The sequence below is a fragment of the Oratosquilla oratoria genome, chromosome 12 (genome assembly GCF_046742065.1).
Source record: "Oratosquilla oratoria isolate Oo_2021 chromosome 12, ASM4674206v1, whole genome shotgun sequence".
Taxonomy (NCBI): Eukaryota; Metazoa; Arthropoda; class Malacostraca; order Stomatopoda; family Squillidae; genus Oratosquilla; species Oratosquilla oratoria.
Window position 1 is genome coordinate 68,090,598 of NC_134788.1, and position 21,781 is coordinate 68,112,378.

Genomic DNA, 21,781 nt, shown 5'->3' on the forward strand with positions numbered 1-21,781 from the left:
CAGTCCATTAATGCCCTATCTACCACCTTTCTATCCACTACCAAGTATTCTCATACTTGACTTTCTTCCTAAACACTGTATTTGTTATATGTTATGAGAATGGATGGAAGAAGATATTTTTGTAGGATATACGAATCAATCCAGAAGAGGAAGGAGTAGGCTGCGGATAAAGATGGATGCCTGGAGTGAACCCCAGACCATAAGATTATATGGTCTGGCTGTTAAACAAGCTAAAAAGTGCGTGACACAGATTTAGAGAGGAATGTACAAAATTGGGTCGATTCAGGTCAGGTCAGATCAGGTCAGATGAATCTGTTTGGTACTCACCACTTGCCAGTCGGGTTCATGGTGTGCAATACCCTTGTACTCAATGTAGCTGGCAAAGCCCTCGTTCAGCCACAAGTCATCCCACCAGCGTAGCGTGACTGGAAAGAAAGGGTCATACAAGGTCAGTTGAGGGTCATTAATATTCTCTTACCAGCGCTTCTGTCCCCGAGGTGGTTAAGGAAATATTTAATGAGGAGAACAGAACGGGGTGATGTGGCAAGTCCTTTCTTACTTAGTTATTGTATATATTTATTGTATATGTATCTCCTTTATTGTATATGACGTAATACTTCTTTATCATACACGAGTACTTAATATCAACATATATTTATTGTAAATGTTTTGTATAAGTAAGCCTATGTGGTCGTTACATTGTATAGGTGCCCTATACACAATTGTATAACCGATTATATATACGTCATAAGGCGTACCCTATAAGCGCGTGCGCTGTTGCCAATCTTATGTGCCATAGCATTGGGGTACTTAGTATGACGTTGCCCGTGACCATTTTGCATGCATACTCCTCATCATATGTGGTTGTTCTCTTGTTTCTGTATATTCTTATACCTAGATGTGTTGTCTGCATTGTTTTGCCTGGTCTTTTCTCCGCCTGGCAACAGTGTATCAGAAAAGGGATCGGGAGAGCGTGCTCATGCCCAAGGCTGGGCCTCCTTAGCATCCGCCTGGAAGCAAATCACTTCCTGCCATACTTGTGTGTAGATCTATGTAATAAACTCCCAACAGAAAAACAGTGTGTTTGCACTTAACCACAGTGATAACAGAAGTTGAAAGTGATTATCATTCCTCTTTTAGTGACTGATCCGTAGGGGGGTCATAGAAGTCTATCCCCATCCCCTTACAATACCGACTGTATAAGACTTATGTTTGTGTTTAGGGGTGAACCAATAGAACTGGGTGGGCAACCTTTGGCACGCGTGCAGGCTCTAATGCACTAACATTTTCTTCCGACATTCGAAATCCAGAGCTCACCTTAAAAAATAACTAATGAATTTAAAACTTCTTTTGTATGACCACTGGTAACCACAAGCTTGATTGGCCTGCCATTTGAACTAGACTAACTGCTCTGTCTTGCTGCTTTAAGTTGTATGTACAGTTTTCCCTGGCATATAGTCATTCATGACCTTAAATGAATATAAAAAATGAGAGACAACAATATAAGGAAACTCCCAAATGTAAAATTTAGTTTAATGGAAATAAATACTTTAAGTAGTTCTCGTATGACCTCTGGTATGCAAGCACAACAAATCTGTGCTCACAAGGCCGAAAACATCTCCCATCAACTTCTTTGGTCCCGTAAGTCTCAAAGAAACATTTGTGAGAATGAAGTCCTTTAGAAAACCAAACATCCCTATTACTAGATTAAGAGATAAAGCTTGTGTTGTTATTATCAGCTGATACATACACACACACATATATACATACATACATATATATATATATATATATATTTATATATATATATATGTACACACACATATATATATGATGGTTATTGGGGACAAACTGGAAGATACCTGGCAACTAGGATAAAAGAGTATAAAAATTCAGCAAAATATGGGCAAGAGAACTCCACGGTATTTCAGCACATTGCCAATAAAGATCACCGCATAGATTGGGATGATGCTGAAATTATCTCTAAGTCAAAATGTAGTTTTAGAGGGATAATCAATGAATCTTCATAGATAAAATATTTTCCTAATTACAATATATCAAATGGTCAATGGTCACCTGACAAGCATCACCACCATAGCAGTTAAAAGACCGTTACCATCCAAACTAACAGTGGACAAAATCCAACAATGTCTGCTTAGTATCGGCCACATGACTTAAGTCCTCCCCTGGTTCCTACATATTTACCTATCATTCTTGTATATATATATACATGTCTTTGTAACTCTGTACTCAATCCGCTGAAGGGGATCACAGCTAGTGATCGAAATATACGGAACTGTCTACCTTCGTCTCCTCTTTTCTAAAAGTGGGATTTACGACCTTAACTTACCGAGGTTGCCAAACCACATGTGAGCGAGTTCGTGGGCGACAACGGCTGCGACGCGCTGTTTGTTGTACGACGAAGACGACCGGTCGTCGTAGAGGAGGTTCGTCTCCCGGTATGTGATGAGCCCCCAGTGTTCCATGGCGCCGGACACAAAGTCGGGGATGGCAATCATATCTGCAAGTAAAAAACGAGTGAATAAAGGAGTCCTCAAATACACACACACACACACATACACACACACACACTTAAGAAGCACTCCCACTATGGAGTCTCAAGTCCGGTCCCGCGCAGACTTAGAGGTCGTAGCGAGGTCTTTGTCGAAGTTGCCGCGCTTCGGGAGAGGTAGCCGATAAACGGGAGTGCGGCGGGAAGGTCGGGACAGGTTGTGGTAATTGTTAGGCAATTTTGAGCATTGTACGAAACTCAAAAATTAAGTCGGCGGCAGCTCAGGTCGGATATTTGGACTGGTCGGTTACGGGACGTCTTCGCCGTCATGCGGCAACCATTATGTACCGGACGAGGCGCCGTCCCCGACCGATCGGCGTTAGACGGCGCTCTGAATTAGGCCCATTGTGACTGCGTTGGGGACCTGCATGATGGGATCGTTGTCAAGCGCCGCCGGTATTGCGTCCGTCAGCGGCGATGGTCGGTATGGTCGCCGACAGGATGGCGTGTTGCGGCGCTGGTCTACATGGTCGCCGACGGGCACCATTAGCGTTGTGGCTGTAATGCTAGGCCACCATTTCACCCCGTCCAGTCGCCGTCAGACGCCAACTAGACGGCGGCGGTGTCCAGAGTGCCCATCTCCAAGTGACTGTCGTTGTTGACCTCCAAGGACGCATGGGACAGACTACATCGGCGAGGTAAAACTCTCAAGTCCCCATAGGACGAGTGCGGCTTACATTTCCACTGACACTTGCACGCACGCGCGCGCGAGCTGGCACTCCAAATCTCGTGGACAAAGAGTTGTGTGTGTGCGATTCACCATGGCCTTGGGTCACGTGTTGGACTCGTGATCGACAGCTATTTCCCCTCAGGAAGAGAGCTCAGAGCTCGTATGACCGATCTATGGGTAATGATGTGACCTTACACATGTACACACACCCAACTTCCCGCCCATGAGAGTTGGAGTAACGACCCGCAGCGTAGTGATACTGAAATTATATCAGCCCTGGGCAGGATTCGAACCCGGACCGCCGCAGTGGCAGCCGGGAATTGTGTGCGTGTGTGTGTGTGTGTGTGTGTGTGTGTGTGTGTGTGTGTGTGTGTGTGTGTGTGTGTGTGTGTGTGTGTGTGTGTGTGTAAGGTCAGAGCATTACCCATAGCTTGTTCATGCATGAGCTCTGCACTCTAATCTGGAAGGGTATTAGTTGTCGTTCACGGGTTCAACACGTGATCCAGGGCCACACACACTTAAGTCACTTTCCCCTTGATGATGAGGCTGGCCGAAACAGATCACATACTCTTCATACATAGATAAAACCAACCTAACACAATATTATGTCATCTCAATACGTAAAGGTACACATAGGCCAAAATAAAAAGATAAAAACTCAGATATCAATGCATAAACGATGAATAAACATTGTAGATTGAAGATATATAGTTCATGATAATTATATAACATGTACAATTGTAACAACCTTCATCATCATCACATTTATCACAATCCTCCTCCTCGTAATTATCACCAATATCACCATCATCATAATCAACATGACCATCATCATCACTATCATCACCATCATCATCATCACCACCACCACCACAACCGTCGGCATCAATCAATCAATTCAGCCATCCAGAGTCCACTGCTGAACAAAGGCCTCCTTCATAGCATTCCATGATTCCCACGACCACGCTATTGTCTGCCACGTCACCCCTGCAAACTTCTCGATCTCGTCTCTCCACCTTCTGCCTGGTCTCCCTCTTCCACGCTTCCTATCTCGCGGCGTCCATTCCGTAACACACTTGCTCCATCGCTCATCAGTCGTTCGCACTAACTTACCTGCCCAATTCCACTTCCTCTCTTCTACTGCCTCCACAATATCTTTCACTCTAGTCTGCTCTCTCACCCAACTTGCTCTCCTTCGGTCTCTCAGCACTATTCCCATCATAATTATATAAAGGGGTCAATGATTAGAGACTGCAAGACGGTCGTCAGAGAGATTCGTGCGACCTACGTACCAACAGCCGTGTGGTGCCATTGACCACGTGGTATCACAGAATGGAGTGCACGTTGTGTTGACCACGCGCTAGCAATCTGACGTACTAGTCGCGACCTGACATGCACTCTGTGACAGTGTGACCCTGCGTGACCCAACCTGACCTAATACAAGTAATTATCAGTAATCAGTTCAGTTCTAACCTCGCCAGTAAACAACAAACAACCTTACGAGGAATTCGCTAGTGTACAGCGACATTAATCAGATAATTTTTATGACCATCGAGCAAGGATTCGAACCTGCGCTGTACATGACGACAAGAGGCCCGCCATGACTACCGCCTTAGAACACTCGACCACTCAGTGGTCGAGTGTTCTAAGGCGGTAGTCATGGCGGGCCTCTTGTCGTCATGTACAGCGCAGGTTCGAATCCTTGCGCGATGGTCATAAAAATTATCTAACAAACAACTTGCTAACACTTTTTCCTTCTCACCGTAGACCTGATCATACAGACTCATCTCCCCCTAGTTCATCTTCAAAAACCATCAACTTCCCCTCCATGTGGAGGTGGGGCCCCGAGGGACTGACACTTGATCCCCGGACCGAGTCAAAGACTTCTCGAAGGCAACCCGTGACCGCACTTCCTCCTCCTGTTGACAAAACAGAAGAAGACCCGAGAGCACAGAAGGAACTGTGTCCATTTCTTCGCGTACCTTGCTTGGGGAGAGGATACTCGATCTCGAAGTAATTCTCGAAGAAGTTAAGAACGTTGACTCCTAGCTCGAGCGCATACTGGGTCCGGTCGATCTGTAGACAGACAGGCATACAGAAGTGTTAAATGCCATTAGCTATAGAATCACGCCACGGGGTGATAAATCAACAAAATCTTTAAATGATAAGTGACAACAAGTTATTCACCCCGTTCTTCTATTGATTCACCATCACACATATACTTTAGAAGCACAGAGGAGTTAAATGTCATTAGCTATAGAATCACGCCACGGGGTGATAAATCAACAAAATCTTTAGATGATAAATGACAAGTTATTCACCCCGTTCTTCTATTGATTCACCATCACACATATACCTCATTCTAGCAGCACATCAATCAACTTGGTATATGTCATACCAGATGTGAAATATAAGGTACCCTAGAGCCTCTAATCCTCCTATTCTTATCTTATTTATCATTTATATATGGTTATATTAAATCACACATTGATAATATGATATATGATATATACCAAGGCTTTTTCCCCCTTCCAAGGGAGGTAGCCACAAAAGGAAAGGCATAAAAACACTCCCACCCATTTCATCCCTAAATACACTCCACACCCCTCCCACCCTTCCTCTCATCTGAGCACCTCCTGGATGACGGGTCATCCCTGAACCCTGCCCACCGCCCTGGGTCAGAAGCAGTGTCGCAAGACACAGTACATCCACAGCAAGGCCGCTTCATTTAATCGGCGACCCCCCCTCTTCGTCCCCCTTTGCATATAAGGAGAGGACGGGGAGAAATCCCTTCGGGCTGCGTCAAAATTTACTCACACATACTACCCCACCCCCCCGCCTATTCCTCCTCATGTCGTCACAACATCATCCATATACAACCATTCTCCACTCACCTCTGTCTTCCGTCCTCTCCCTTCCTTCCTCAACAGACATTCCCCTCTTCCCCAAAGCCCCCTTCACCCCATCCATCCACCTCATCCTAGGACGTCCCCTCATGTTCACTCCCTCCACATCTGCCTTCCATACCTCTTTTACTAGTCTTTCGTCACTCATTCTTTCCATGTGTCCAAACCATCCTAATATTCTTTCATCAACCCTCTCTCCCAAATCCTTTTTCACCCCTGTTCTCCTCCTCACCTCCTCATTTCTCACTCTATCTAGCCTAGTAACCCCCACCATACTTCTCAGACACCTCATCTCAAACACATTCAAACTCCTTCTCTCTTCTTCTCTTATGTTCCACGTTTCTGCCCCATACAGTGCTGTTGGCACAATCACTCCTTCATACAGTCTCCTCTTCGCATCCATTCCCAAATGTCTATTTCTCATTACACTCTTTAAACCACCAAGGCATTTACTCGCTTCTCTCAATCTACATTCTACCTCCACCTTCACTCCACCTTTTCCTGCTACACTTGCACCCAAGTATCTAAAACTATCCACTTCCTCCAGTCGCTCTCCCTTAATGTTCACTTCCAGTCTACTGCCACTTTCACCCCTTGTACATCTCATCACCTTACTTTTACCCACATTTATCTTTAGCTTTCTTCTATCACATACTCTCCCAAACTCTGCCACCAGCTTCCTCAATCCCTCCTCTGACCCTGCCACAAGCGCAGTGTCGTCCGCAAACAACAGCTGGCTCACCTCCCACTTTTCTCCATTTTTCTTTAACCATCTCCAATCCCTGACTCACTACCCTAGCATTCACCTCTCGCACCACCCCATCCATGTATAAGTTGAACAGCCAGGGCGACATAACGCATCCTGGACGAAGTCCCACCTTTACTTCAAACCACTCACTCTCTCCATTTCCAATCCTAACACATGCTCTACTACTCACATAAAAACTCTTGACAGCTCCCAAAAGCTTTCCTCCTATCCCATAAATCTGCATAACCTCCCACAGTGCCTTTCTGTCTACCCTATCATAAGCCTTTTCCAGATCCATAAAAGCCCAAAAAATATCCTTCCCCTTTCCTATAGCTTTCTCACATATCTGTCTTACCACAAAGATCTGATCTACACAACCTCTACCCGTCCTAAATCCACACTGTTCCTCACCAATTACTCCTTCTGTTCCTCTCCTAATCCTCTCAATTAAGATTCTCCCATAAGCCTTCCCTACTACACTCAACAGGCTAATCCCTCTGAAATTACTACATTCACACTTGTCCCCTTTTCCCTTGTAAAGAGGAACTATACATGCACTACTCCAGTCCTCCGGTACTTTACCCTCTCTCCAGCAAACATTAAATAATCTCACCAACCAGTCCACCATCACTGAACCTCCCTTTTTCAGACATTCTGCATGACATCCATCCAGACCAGGTGCCTTACCTGCTTTTATCATCTTTACAACTGCCTTCACCTCATCCTTCCTTATTTCTCCTCCGTTCTCCTCACTCATCACTCTCATTTTCTTCGTATTTCCCACTGCAGCTATCTTTCCTTCCCTATCCTCCTTCACATTTAGCAACTCCCTAAAATATTCTGCCCATCTTCCCCTCACTGCCATCTCTTCCATTATCAACTCTCCATCTGTACCTTTTACCTTTTCTTCCCTACTTGATTCGCCTCCTCTTCCTCTCTTAATTTCTTTCCAAAACATCTTTTTATTACTTTCAAAATTTTCTGTCATACTCCTATCCCATTTCACATCTGCTCTCCTCTTTGCCTCCTTTACCTTTTGCTTTACTTCTCTTTTCTTTTCTTTGTACCTCTCATATGACTCCCCCGTCCTCTATAGTAACCAACCTGTGAATGCTCGATACTTCTCTTCTACAACCCTCTTTGTTTCCTCATCCCACCATTCACTACCCTTTCTTCTATTTCCCCCTGTCCTTCTTGTTCCACACACCATCCTTGCACACTTTAAGACTCCCTCCTTGAACCATCCCCATTCCTCCTCCACACCCATCTCTGCTTTATCCTTTACTCCCTCCCACTCCTCCTTCAGCTTCTTTTCGTACTCCTTCTCCTTTTCCTTTTCATTCAAGGAGTTCACTCTAAGAACCTCCCTACCTTTTGTCCCTTTCCTCCTTCTCCATCTATCCTCCACTCTCAACTTACCTTCCACCAAAAAATGATCTGATATTCCCCCACCCTCTCCCCTTAGCACATGTACATCCTTAACTCTTCCTATCATAATCCTATTTACCACTACATAAAATAATAAATACTGATGTTTTAAGCTGATTATCCTATTTTAACTTGAAGGCAATTTACTGGGAAGACTAAATGTACATAGTTATTTTTCAAAGGAAGACTAATCAGTGAAAGGCTAATTAGTGGTGGATCAATTGTCCAGAAGACTAAATGTCCGAAGACTAAATGGGTGGATGGTGTCCGGACATAATCCCTTCTGGACACAATACCCCTGGACAAATTCCCTTCTGACAATATCCTTCCTGGACAGAATCGCCCCAAGACAATATCCCCGTGGGCAGAATCCCTCCTAGAGTATATGTTTATTCATGTATTTTAATATATTAATGTATTTCAATATATATTCTCATATGATATTTGACTGTACAACAAGACGCCCCCGCAGTGTCACCACACGAGATGCCTAATGTCACCAGACACTCATTGAACCCTTGTTCATACCTACTCCAATTACATTACCGTAACCCAATATACATACACATCTAGCCACGCCCATCAACCATACAACTAACCACTATAACACCCATACCTATATTTGATAACTAACACATCGGCAACCCACAAAACCTACCCGTTCCACTTTATTACCGAACGGCTGTGCCGTTGGAGATAGCACTGCCGAGGTCACCGACTCGGCATAAGGACTGCCCCGGCCACGTACCTGGCAGGAGGCGTTGACAGGGTCAAGGCCCGGCACTAGGATTGCCTAGTTCACGCACCTGACACTAGGGCTGCCTAGGTCAAGGACCTAGTCTGCAGAGGTAGGGAGACCCTCTCCTTTACCTCTCATTGTACATTATCTTCGTACCTACGAATAAATCCAAATCCCAACTAGACTTTACCTCACCCGCTAAATCATCTTACATGTAGTAAAACACATTTGATTTGTTATATATATATATATATATATATATATATATATATATATATATTTGTGTGTGTGTGTGTGTGTGTGTGTGTGTGTGTGTGTGTGTGTGTGTGTGTGTGTGTGTGTGTGCGCGCGCGACTGTGTAGTCTAAGTACTAAAATGTAATATCTAAAATGAGAGTGACAAATATATTGTAATTCAATACATCAGTGACTGAGGTGGAGGTAGGTTGGTGGGGGAGAGGTCGGGGTCCCCCAAAATTAATAAAATCGCTCAGTGCAGAAAGAAAATTGTATCTATGTATTTTCATTCATACCCACACATACACACGTGCTCTAAGGCACAGTGGTACCGTTCACAACCATTAATCCAGCAACCCGAGTTCGATTCCCATCCAGGGCTGAAATAGTATCAGCATCATTGCACTGGAAGCCGGCACACCAACTGGGTAATGAATTTTGTGTGCGTGCGTGTGTGCGTGTGTGTGTGTGTGTGTGTGTGTGTGTGTGTGTGTGTGTGTGTGTAAGGTCACAACATTATCCATAAATCGGTTTATATGAGCTCTGAGTTCTGATCCGTAAGGATAATAGCTGTCGATCACAAGTCCAACACGTTATCCAAGACAATGGTGAATTACACACAAACACACACACACACATACACACACACACACACACACACACACACACACACACACACACACATGTCGGCCAATACAGAAAGACTTGGATAAAGTCTGGGAATGGAGTCAAAAGTGGGAAGTGAACTTTAACATCAAGAAATGGAGTTTGGAAAAAGTAAAACTAGAATATCGGGGCAATCCAAAATTGGTGCAGAGGAAGTAAAAAAAAGTAAGCTCAGGAAGGGACCTAGGAGTAATTATCAGCAAAGACATGTCACCAGACAATCATATCAACAAAATAGTCGGAGAAACCTTCAGTTTACTAAAAGGTCAATGAAAGTGGCTTTTGATTACTTGAATGAAGAAATGGTAAATAAAATATTAGTTACACTGATAAGACCAAGATTGGAGTATGCTGCGACACTATAGACGCCCAGTACTAAAAGGAATATAAAGAAGTTAGAATCCAAAGAGCAACGACAAAGATGGACCCAACACTCTCCATATTGACATACGAACAAAGACTGGCCAAATTGGAACTACCAACCCTGGAACAAAGAAGAGAAAGAGGAGATCTACTGAGTATTTACAAAATTATGAAAGGGACGGAAGTCCTAGATAGAGATGATTTATTAACCCATTAAACTCCGATGACAAGATGTCTTGTCATTTGGTCAAATAAAACAAAAAATCATAAAACACCAAAATGTTTGATCAAACACCAGAAAAATATGACGTCCGTCCTCGCTTCGCTCGCGAGCGAAGCGAGGACGGACGTCATATTTTTCTGGTGTTTGATCAAACATTTTGGTGTTTTATGATTTTTTGTTTTATTTGACCAAATGACAAGACATCTTGTCATCGGAGTTTAATGGGAAGTGGGACAACAGAAAAACAAGAGGACATGAAAAGAAACTAAAAAAGAATAGTTACAGAAGAAATCTGAAAAAGAATAGTTTCCCACACAGTGGTGGATTTCTGAAATAAACTGGATGAGGCAACAGTGTGTGCAAACACTATACAAGAATTTAAGAACAAACTTGATGCCGACAGATACAAAGACGGGTCACTATGAGCATAACTCCCTTCCCGTATAATACAACTAGGTAAATACACACACTCACACATACACACACGTATACGCGCACACATGTACACGAACATGTGGCCTCCGTGTAAACGCCACATACGTACGCACACACGTGTACGCCAACGTGTACGCAAATCTGTGCACACACATGTACGCACACACAATCATACACATACGTGTACACACATGCGCATATACACTCGCGTACACATCCACATACACAAAATACAGAAGCATATAAACATGCATGCATGCGCGCGCACACACACACACACACACACACAATAAACACAGGCTTATAACGGTGCATGAACGGAAACACACAAACACACACACACACACACACACACACACACACACAAGAATCTTGGCAAGACTGTGCTCCCTCCCGGGAGGAAAAAAAAAAAAAAAAAAAAAAAAAAAAAAATCCTAGACACTTCGGTGCCGCGAGATCAAAACACGAAGAAGAGAGAGCAGAGTGGATCAACGCCGGCCGGGTCGGTAGCCTGAGGACCATAGGCAGAATATCATGCCCTCGCCAACCACTCCTCCTCCTCCTCCTCCTCCTCCCCCTCCTTTTCTTCCTCCTCCCCATCACTACTACTCCTCTACCTGTTCCTCCTCCTCCTCCTTCTACTCCTGCTCCTCCTCCTACTCCCCTCCTTCTCTTCCTCCTCCCCATCACTACTACTCCTCTACCTGTTCCCCCTCCTCCTCCTTCTACTCCTCCTTCCACTTCTCCTACTCCTCACCACCAGTTCCCTTCATCCTCCTCCTTTACCCATTCCTCCTTCTCCTCTACCTATTTCTCCTTCTACTTCTACTTCTACTCCTCCACGTGTTCCTCCTCCTCCTTTTCTACCAGTTCCTCCTCCTCCTTTTCTACCAGTTCCTCCTCCTCCTCCTCCTCCTCCTGTTCCTCCATCTCTACCTTTTATTCATTTGTTCTTTCTTCTTCTTCACCAAATACTTCTCCCTTACTACTCTATACCTCTTTCTACACCTCCTCTTTCTCCTCTTCCTCCTCCTCCTCCTCTTCCTCCTCATCGTAATCTTCCTTTTACTCCTTATACTCTTCTTCCTCCATCGACTCATCATCATCCTCATCCTCCTCCAACTTCTCCTCCTCAGGAAAGACCTGTCGCCCTTGAATACAATCGGCGTCTACGCGGACACACATACGGGAACGCGGACGAAAGCGTTCAGCACCTTGCCCCCCGCCATCTATATGGCTGCCTTTGCTGAACGACGCTTGTAAACGGGTAACCCGGGAACGTGTGGCTACAATTTAGGAGGTGCAGAGGAAGAGGAACATCGGAGAAGTTTGAGTAAACTGACAACAAGTAATCACCAATCGCCTCTCCTCTTCTTTGAGGTAGTCGTGGAAAGGGAGGAGGAGAGAGAGAGAGAGAGAGAGAGAGAGAGAGAGAGAGAGAGAGAGAGAGAGAGAGAGAGAGAGAGAGAGAGAGAGAGAGAGAGAGAGAGAGAGAGAGAGAGAGAGAGAGAGAGAGAGAGAGAGAGAGAGAGAGAGAGAGAGAGAGAGAGAGAGAGAGAGAGAGAGAGGAGAGAGAGAGAGATAGAGAGAGAGATGGGGAGAGAGAGGGATAGATAGAGAGAGAGTGTGGGGGTTGAGACAGGTTGAGACAGAGAGAGAGAGAGAGAGAGAGAGAGAGAGAGAGAGAGAGAGAGAGAGAGAGAGAGAGAGAGAGAGAGAGAGAGAGAGAGAGAGAGAGAGAGAGAGAGAGGGGAGAAGGGAGAGAGAGATAGACAGAGATAGATAGATAGATAGACAGAGAGAGAGAGAGAAAGAGAGAGAGAGAGACGGGTAGAGAGAGAGGGATAGATAGAGAGAGAGTGGGGGGGTTGAGACAGGTTGAGACAGGGAGAGAGAGAGAGAGAGAGAGAGAGAGAGAGAGAGAGAGAGAGAGAGAGAGAGAGAGAGAGAGAGAGAGAGACGGGGAGAGAGAGAGGGATAGATAGATAGATAGATAGATAGATAGAGAGAGAGAGAGAGAGATTTGATACACCATTGGTCTAACTGATAAGAAGACCGTTATTTCAATTGATTCAAACGAGGTAGTCTTCAGCACGGAGAGGACATGTCGATATTATTGCAGCATCACGCAAACCCATTTTTTCCTGTCTTTCCTTCTTGTAATTGAAAGATTGTTTGTTTTTGTTTTGTTTTTCTGTGGAATGGTTACGGTAGGTTGTTTGGTTTGGTTAGGTTATAGGTCTATGAGTTATTGCACAACGTTTCATGTTAAATATCCGTGTTTGTGTGATAGTATAATTTTACCCAAATCTGGCGGTCAGTGAGTGATCTTTATTAACAACGGGGACTCGAACCAAAATGTTTGTTTTTTTAATATGGATGTTATACTCATACAAGCCATTTAGAATTTGACCTACTGCTACACATGACTAAGTTGGGTCCCAGTGCATGTAGAGCCACAAGCAAAATATTTAACCCACTCCGAGTTTCTCGCGATACAGAATTAAAATTCTTTTCCGTGACAATTTCATTGTAACTATTCAAGAAAATCGCCTAACTGTAAGTTACATACTACATAGGAAAATATATGACGCTTGATAATATATATATATACATATATATATACATATATACATATATATATATATATATATATATATATATATATATTGATGTGGATGGTAGTGTAGTGTGGGTCAAAAAGATTACCGTAAATGTGTGTAATCTAATTCACTAAACCCAGGGACCCCGTATGGTAGGGGTGGGCAACCCTTGGCACGCGTGCCAATCCTGGTACGCTATCTTTTTTGTGCGCACGAAACCCAGAGCTCCCCTTTATATATATATATATATATATATATATATATATATATATATATATACATACCTACATATATACATACATTGCCCACCCCTGCCGTTCGTCAAGAATTATCTTTGATTAGCCCCTACGACATAAACTGATACGCTCTACAGGTTATTTTTTGGCAAATACAATCTAATTCTACTAAAGAAACGGTTTAGGGAGTGGGTGGGGGAACCAGAGGTTTCATTTTATATTATCTAGTCTCAGCAGGTCATTTCCGGAAATTCGAAATGATTCTGCCTAAGCGCAAAATGACACGCAGGAGACACAGGTGAGACAGCACAGGGCAAAGGCAGACTTCCTGTTGCTGAATTGAAGTACAGTTTGAACTTCTCTCTCGCTTGAAACTCTTCTAGAGGTATTACATCAGCATTCCAAGTAAGAGAGAAGTTGAAATTGTGCTTCAATTCAACAACAGGAAGTCTGTTTTTTTCCTCTGTGCTGTCTCCCCTGCGGCTCAGTTTGCGCTTAGGATAAGGTCTAACGGGGTATTTGGTTGTCGAACCGTGTTCGACAACCAAATACCCCGTTCACACGTTCACCACTTTAAACACGTGTCTGTCGAACCGCGTTCGACGAGCCGTTAGACCGTGGTAACCCCCTCTAAAAAGACATACAGGTAGCAAAGCGATGTATGAAGGTATTTCGCTTCGCTCGCCGTGAGCGAAGCGAGGAGGACTGACGTCATATTTTTCTGGTGCTGTTTGATCAAACATTTTGGTGTTTTATGATTTTTTGTTTTATTTGACCAAATGACAAGAATCTTGTCATCGGAGTTTAATGGGTTAACATAATATCAAATTACGTCATAAGAGATTAAATTCAGAAACGTCCTACAGTGTCTTGGGCTAATTATTATCAGGACTCGGTTCCATCCCCAAAAGAAAGACCTGGGTCTCCGAGGATTACGATCTCATTGAGGCTCACCTGGTCCGATGTGGCGTAGACGCGGAAGTCCTTGTTGCCTTGAGTCAGAGCGTGGACAGATTCGAAGTCGCAGACGATGAAACAGACGAGGTAGGTAACCATAGGAACAGACTTCTGGAAGACTACTTCCGTCAGACCCTTCGCTGGTCTGTCCTCGACTTGTATCTGAAAAAGATACAAAAAGACAGAATAAATTAACACATAATGAAAGCGTCATACATGAAGGTGTGTATACCACGGACATTGTGTTCATGTGCGCTGGTAGTAGACAAGGCATCTTAAATGTAAACCATTAGTGTTTGGTCATGCAAAGGCACGCGTGGTAAAACCTTTGTCTACGCAGGTATAAGGAGAGTTGCACAGAAACGAGCGCGTACACATGTACAAGCGCATGTACGTGCAGCCACACACCTAAATTTAAATATTGGAGAATAAGAAACACGACCCAATGACGGTTGTTCCTTTCCTGTACATTATAAATCGGTAAAAATAATATTGGTTAATACACACACATGCACAAAAACGCACACACACGCGCACATGTACATACATACATGCAATCACATTCACGCACGCGTACATGCACACGGAAATGCACACCTTACCTTACGTTGATACTGGACGCAGGTCGCTAGACCTATATGTCCAGATCGGTGACCTTCGATTGGCCAGATGCAGAAATTACATCTTGGTCATCCTCCGGTAGGTCTTCGCCGGGTGTGCCAGTAAATGCAATAGTTTTTTCATAGTCATAAATTATTGCCTGTCTCTCCCAGTGCTTATCAAGTTTCGTTTCAAATTATCTTATAGATTTTGCCTTTATGACACTATTGGGGAGGCTGTTCCAAGCATCCACTACCCTCACTTGGAAAGCACCTTGTCGCAGTCTAGTCCGGCTCCTTGGTTTGAAGATCTTTAAGATGTTGCCCCGAGTTGGTCCTTTTCTCAATTGGAAATTTATGTTAACAGCAGGGTCATAGTGCTGATTTAAAATTTTGTAGACCTCCACCATATCTCCACGTAATCTTCGATATACTAAAGTTGGAAGGTCCAGCTTCCTTAGTCTTTCCTCATAATTAAGGTTTTGTAGGTGTGGCACCATCTTGGAGGCTCTACGTTGAACATTTTCTATTGTCCTAATATCTTTTTTCTTATAAGGTGACCAGACGGACTGAGCATATTCCAAGTGAGGTCGAACAATTGCCTTAAAAAGAGTGCGAAATGTTGGTATATCTAGGTATACAAAAGATCGCCTAATCATTCCCACGATCTGGTTGGCTTTGTTCACTTTTTCCTGTATGTGGTCACCAAAGGATAAACTCTCATCAGTAAGCAAGCCTAGGTCTTTCTCCTTGACACTTCTCTGAACCACTGTTTCATTTTCCTCACCACGTAGCATATAATATACTGTGTCTTTTGTTTGCCTACGCCCTCCACTTACTTTCATGTGTTTGCACTTCTGGGGGTGGAATGGCATTAACCATGTTCTTGACCATTCTTGCAGGGAGTCCAAGTCTTCTTGTAATTTATGTCTGTCTTCTTCATTTTTAATTTCTCGGAAAAATTTTGTGTCATCTGCGAATAAGAACAGGTCCGACTGTACACAGCTAGGTAAATCATTGATATATATGACAAAAAGCACTGGTCCAAGTATACTGCCTTGGGGAATGCCACTGTGTACTCTTTGATATTTTGAGAATGTTCCATTGATTTGGACTCTTTGCCTCCTCTCCAGCAAAAATGAGGTGATCCATCTGAGGACATTACCGCCCACACCATATCCGGCAAGCTTTCTTAGAAGTCTTTGATGAGGGACTTTATCAAATGCTTTTTGAAAATCTAAAAATATTGCATCAGTTTCTCCTCCATCGTCAATGACTCTGGTCCATTTATCAATAACATGTAGCAGCTGAAGAACAGTTGACCTACCTGTTAGAAATCCAAACTGACTGTCTGAAAACAAATCATTACGTGTCATGTGATCCATAATGTGGTCCCTTATAATGGATTCAAGAACTTTGCAAGTAATACATGTGAGGCTCACAGGGCGATAGTTGTTGACCTCAGATTTATCTCCTTCTTTGTGTATTGCACTCACATTAGCTGATTTCCAGTCTTCCGGTAGCTTCCCCTCTCTAATAGATGTTTCAAATAACTCTGTCAGTACTGGAGTAATGTTGTCCCTGAGTTCCTTTAAAATCCACGCAAAAAATAACGAAAAAAGTGAAAAACCAGGAGGGTTGTAGGCTGTTGCAAAAAATACCTAGACACCATATTTGCATGGAGTCGAGAAAGAAAATTTCACTTCTAAAAAAATAAAAAAATAAAAATAATTAAATAACACGCAATGTATTGGACATAGGCATTATCTCTAAAAGACCCTCTTTGACCTCCGAATCCATTATAAAATCAACTGGGAGTGTCGACAAAAGACAGGTCAGCTGGCAAACGTATAAGCAGGACTGTGGGACAGACATGTGAACCGCTGCAGATGCTTAAGTGGACTTTCATTATGTGAATGAAGAGATGAAAAATATATAAATCATATAAATCCTAATCCATTCAAGACTAGAATATGGATCAGTGGTATGGTCCCCACACAGATTGAAAGATGTAGCAAGACCATAAGGATATAAAGGACGGTAACCAAAATGATTCCCAATCTCCTAGATAACCTATACGAGGCGAGACTAAGAATATCAAGCTTACCAACGTTGAGGGATCGAAAGAAAAAATGGTGGCTTAGAGTCCCCACACAGAAAGATGTACACAAGACCAAAAGGATACAAAGGACGGTCACCAAAACGATTCCCAATCTCCTAGATAACCTATACGAGGCGAGACTAAGAATATTAAGCTTACCAACGTTGAGGGATCGAAAAAAATGGTGGCTTAGAGTCCCCACACAGATTGAAAGATGTAAGCAAGACCAAAACGATACAAAGGACGGTCAACAAAATTATTCCCAGTTTCGTAGATAACCTATAGGAGGCGAGACTAAAGATATTGAGTTTACCAACGTTGAGGGATCGAAAAAAATGTGGTGACTTGGGGTCATTAGTATGTTACCCACACAGATTGAAAGATGTCAGCAAGACCAAAAGGATACAAAGGACGGTCACCAAAATGATTCCCAGTTTCGTAGATAACCTATACGAGGCGAGACTAAGAATATTAAGTTTACCAACGTTGAGGGATCGAAAAAAGATTAGTGACTTGGGGTCATCAGTATGGTCCCCACACAGAAAGATGTAAGCAAACTCAAAAGGATACAAAGAGCAGTAGCCAGTCTCGTAGATAGACCATACAAGGAGAGACTAAGAACACTGGGTTTATCAACGTTGACGGATCGAAGAGTAAGAGGCGACTTGATGACAGACTGAACTGTCAGAACAGATTTCTTGATTAGGCCTGTTAACCCATTCAACTCCGATGACAAGATGTCTTGTCATTTGGTCAAATAAAACAAAAAATCATAATAAAACAACAAAATGTTTGATGATCAAACAGCACCAGAAAAATATGACGTCATCAGTCCTCCTCCTCGAGGAGGAGGACTGATGACGTCATATTTTTCTGGTGCTGTTTGATCATCAAACATTTTGTTGTTTTATTATGATTTTTTGTTTTATTTGACCAAATGACAAGACATCTTGTCATCGGAGTTCAATGGGTTAAGAGATTATGGGGACAAATTGAGAAAGAAAATATCTAAAAGATGTAAAGAAATAAAGTTTTCTACACAGAAGCATAAGTACTCGGAATAATTTAGAAGGCAATGTAGCCCAAGCTAAAAGAATACATAAGTTGATATTTAAATATGATAACTGGTGAATAAAGAGATCGAGCCCACGTTGGAACCATGCACGGGTTTGAAGCCAGGTATGGTGATTAAATGGTAGAAAACAAAATCCCAAGAGCGTTGCTCCTTTTTCTGTATAGTATAACTAGGTAGACATATTTAGGAAACACACACACACACACACACACACACACACACACGACTCGGTGGCGCAGTTGGTAGAGCACTGGACTGGGAAGTACGGTGGTGCTCGCAGTACCCAGTTCGAATCCTGCCCAGGGCCGAAATTATTTCGGTATCGCTGTGCTTCGGGTCGTTACTCTGACTCTCGTGGGCGGGGAGTTGGGTGTGTGTGTGTGTGTGAAAGGTCATATCATTACCCATAGATCGGTCATACGAGCTCTGAGCTCTCTTCCGGGAGGGAAATAACTGTCGATCACGAGTCGAACACGTGATCCAAAGACCAAGGTGAAAAAGGTGAATCACACACACACACCACACACACACATACACACACACACACACAAGCATGTAAACACTACACACAAGCACAAGTGCACATAGACATGCATATACACACAAGCAAAAACACACAACCACACACACACGCTTGTACGCAGAAACAAGAGCATACACACACTCTCGCGGCGCAGTTGATAGAGTTCCCGGTTGCCACTACGGCGGCCCGGGTTCGAATCACGCCCAGGGCTGAAATAATTTTAGTATCGCTGCGCTGCAGGCTGTTACTCCAACTCTCGTGGGCGGGGAGTTGGGTGTGTGTGTGCGTGTTAGGTCACAGCATTACCCATAGAGCGGTCATATATGAGCTCTCTTCCGGGAGGGAAATAACTGTTGATCACGAGTCCAACTCGTGATCCGAGACACACACACACACACACACACACACTTTCAAACATCGAAACTGAAAACCCAACAATGGAAAATAAATTGACGGAAGATTAAATAAAAATAGCGAATAAGCTGAAAGATAATACTACTAATCCCAAGTCAGATGAAGAAAAAAAAAAATCGAAGAAGTGATGAAGGTACAGAATAGATGGTTGACGAATAATTAACCCATTAAACTCCGATGACAAGATTCCTTGTCATTTGGTCAAATAAAACAAAAAATCATAAAACACCAAAATGTTTGATCAAACACCAGAAAAATATGACGTCAGTCCTCCTGATTCCTTGTCATTTGGTCAAATAAAACAAAAAATCATAAAACAACAAAATGTTTGATCAAACAGCACCAGAAAAATATGACGTCAGTCCTCGCTTCGCTCGCGAGCGAAGTGAGGACTGACGTCATATTTTTCTGGTGTTTGATCAAACATTTTGGTGTTTTATGATTTTTTGTTTTATTTGACCAAATGACAAGAATCTTGTCATCGGAGTTTAATGGGTTAAATGAATAAATGAATAAACGAATGAATAAAAAGAAACGTGAGATGTGAAGGGTGGAAAGAAGATCATATCACTTTATTGGTGACAAGAAAGAAGCACGAAATGTAATGATAGCGATATTACACCCACGATCATGGGAGACGACTCGAACGTGGCTCACCAAGTTTGAAGAAGCGTTTAGATAAGACCAGTTGGAAAAAAATAAAATAAAATAAAAATAAAAATAGAATAATGGCGCACGTCCATTAACCCATTCAACTCCGATGACAAGATGTCTTGTCATTTGGTCAAATAAAACAAAAAATCATAAAACACCAAAATGTTTGATCAAACACCAGAAAAATATGACGTCGGTCCTCGCTTCGCTGCGAGCGAAGCGAGGATTGACGTCATATTTTTCTGGTGTTTGATCAAACATTTTGGTGTTTTATGATTTTTTGTTTTATTTGACCAAATGACAAGACATCTTGTCATCGGAGTTGAATGGGTTAAGAATCGAGATAACAAGCCAGGGCAAACGAGGTAATCAACAAGTCATGAAATTTAGCAAAGACAATTCTAAGACTATTTGGATAAGGTGACAGGCTACTAAATTTAGAACTATACTCCTCTATAATGCAAACTTTAGTATGGGCTGAAACCTAGAGCACAGTACAAACTATAGAAGACATTACATTCGAAAACAACATACTGAAGACAATCTGCGACCAACATATGTTGCTGACTTGGGACAATGGAGGGATATTTGGTTGTCGAACCGTGTTCGACAACCAAATACCCCGTTCACACGTTCACACATCACTTTAGACACGTGTCTGTCGAACCGCGTTCGACGAACCGTTAGAACCTTCTAATACGTTTCTACTCGAACGAACTCACTCAGAGTCGCGTATGTCTGACAGGAGCTTAAATAGAGAAAATAGGTCAAGAAACCCCAACGCCACACTATTGAAGAGGACCGATTACTTTTGGTTTATATAACCAAGACTCTTTCTAAACCGTGACGTCATCCCCATTTTCCTCCTTTGGTGCACCTGGGAACTGGGGTCGGGGTCTGGGGGACTGACTTGAAGGGGATGTGGTGTAGGAGAGAGGCCAAACGCAGAGTATGGGATCCAGTATATTTAACGTTCGCCCAGCAGGGCTTCTTCAGAAATAACAGATTTATATATATATATATATATATATATATATATATATATATATATATATATATATATATATATATATATATATATATATATATTTTTTTTTTTTTTTTTTCTTTCTTTTTCTTTCTTATAAGGCTATCGACCCATAAGGAGATCATTAAGCCTGGTGTAAAGTTTTTCAGTCTCTACAATTTTTTTTTTTTATCATCATCATCATCATCATTATTATTATCATTATTGTTATTATTCGTATGTACACAGTGGAGAAACATCTGGCTCCTTATATAGCCCGAGCTTGCGGGGAGAAACGAACATAAAACTGGTGTACACACAATTTGCGTAAATCACTTTTTACTTTGTTTTTAAAATTGCTAAAGGTTTATTTATTGTAAAAAAAAAAATCCATTGTTTTTAATTATATTATCAATGAGAGATATAAAATCAGATTCAAAACATCTACGTTTCATAGTATGGTTTTCATATTTAATAATCTTGGAATTATTCCAGTCAGCATCTTAAGATTATCAAATATGAAATCCATACTACGAAACGTAGATGTTTTGAATCTGCTTTTATATCGTTCATTGGTAATATAAATCAAAACAATGAATTTTTTACAATAAATAAAACTAACAATTT

The 21,781-nt window shown here is 42.5% G+C and overlaps 1 protein-coding gene across 1 annotated transcript in view; it reads right to left on the reverse strand.

The window, feature by feature from the left end:
- LOC143030489 (glutamyl aminopeptidase-like) overlaps window positions 1-21,781 on the reverse strand; it is a 95,690-nt gene that overhangs the window by 30,063 nt on the left and 43,846 nt on the right. Inside the window, exons 6-9 of the mRNA XM_076193639.1 lie at window positions 14,780-14,944; window positions 5,225-5,318; window positions 2,351-2,521; window positions 328-425 (exon numbers count right to left, since the gene is read on the reverse strand). Of these exons, the coding sequence (XP_076049754.1) occupies window positions 328-425; window positions 2,351-2,521; window positions 5,225-5,318; window positions 14,780-14,944 (528 nt within the window). The remainder of the gene's footprint in view (window positions 1-327; window positions 426-2,350; window positions 2,522-5,224; window positions 5,319-14,779; window positions 14,945-21,781) is intronic.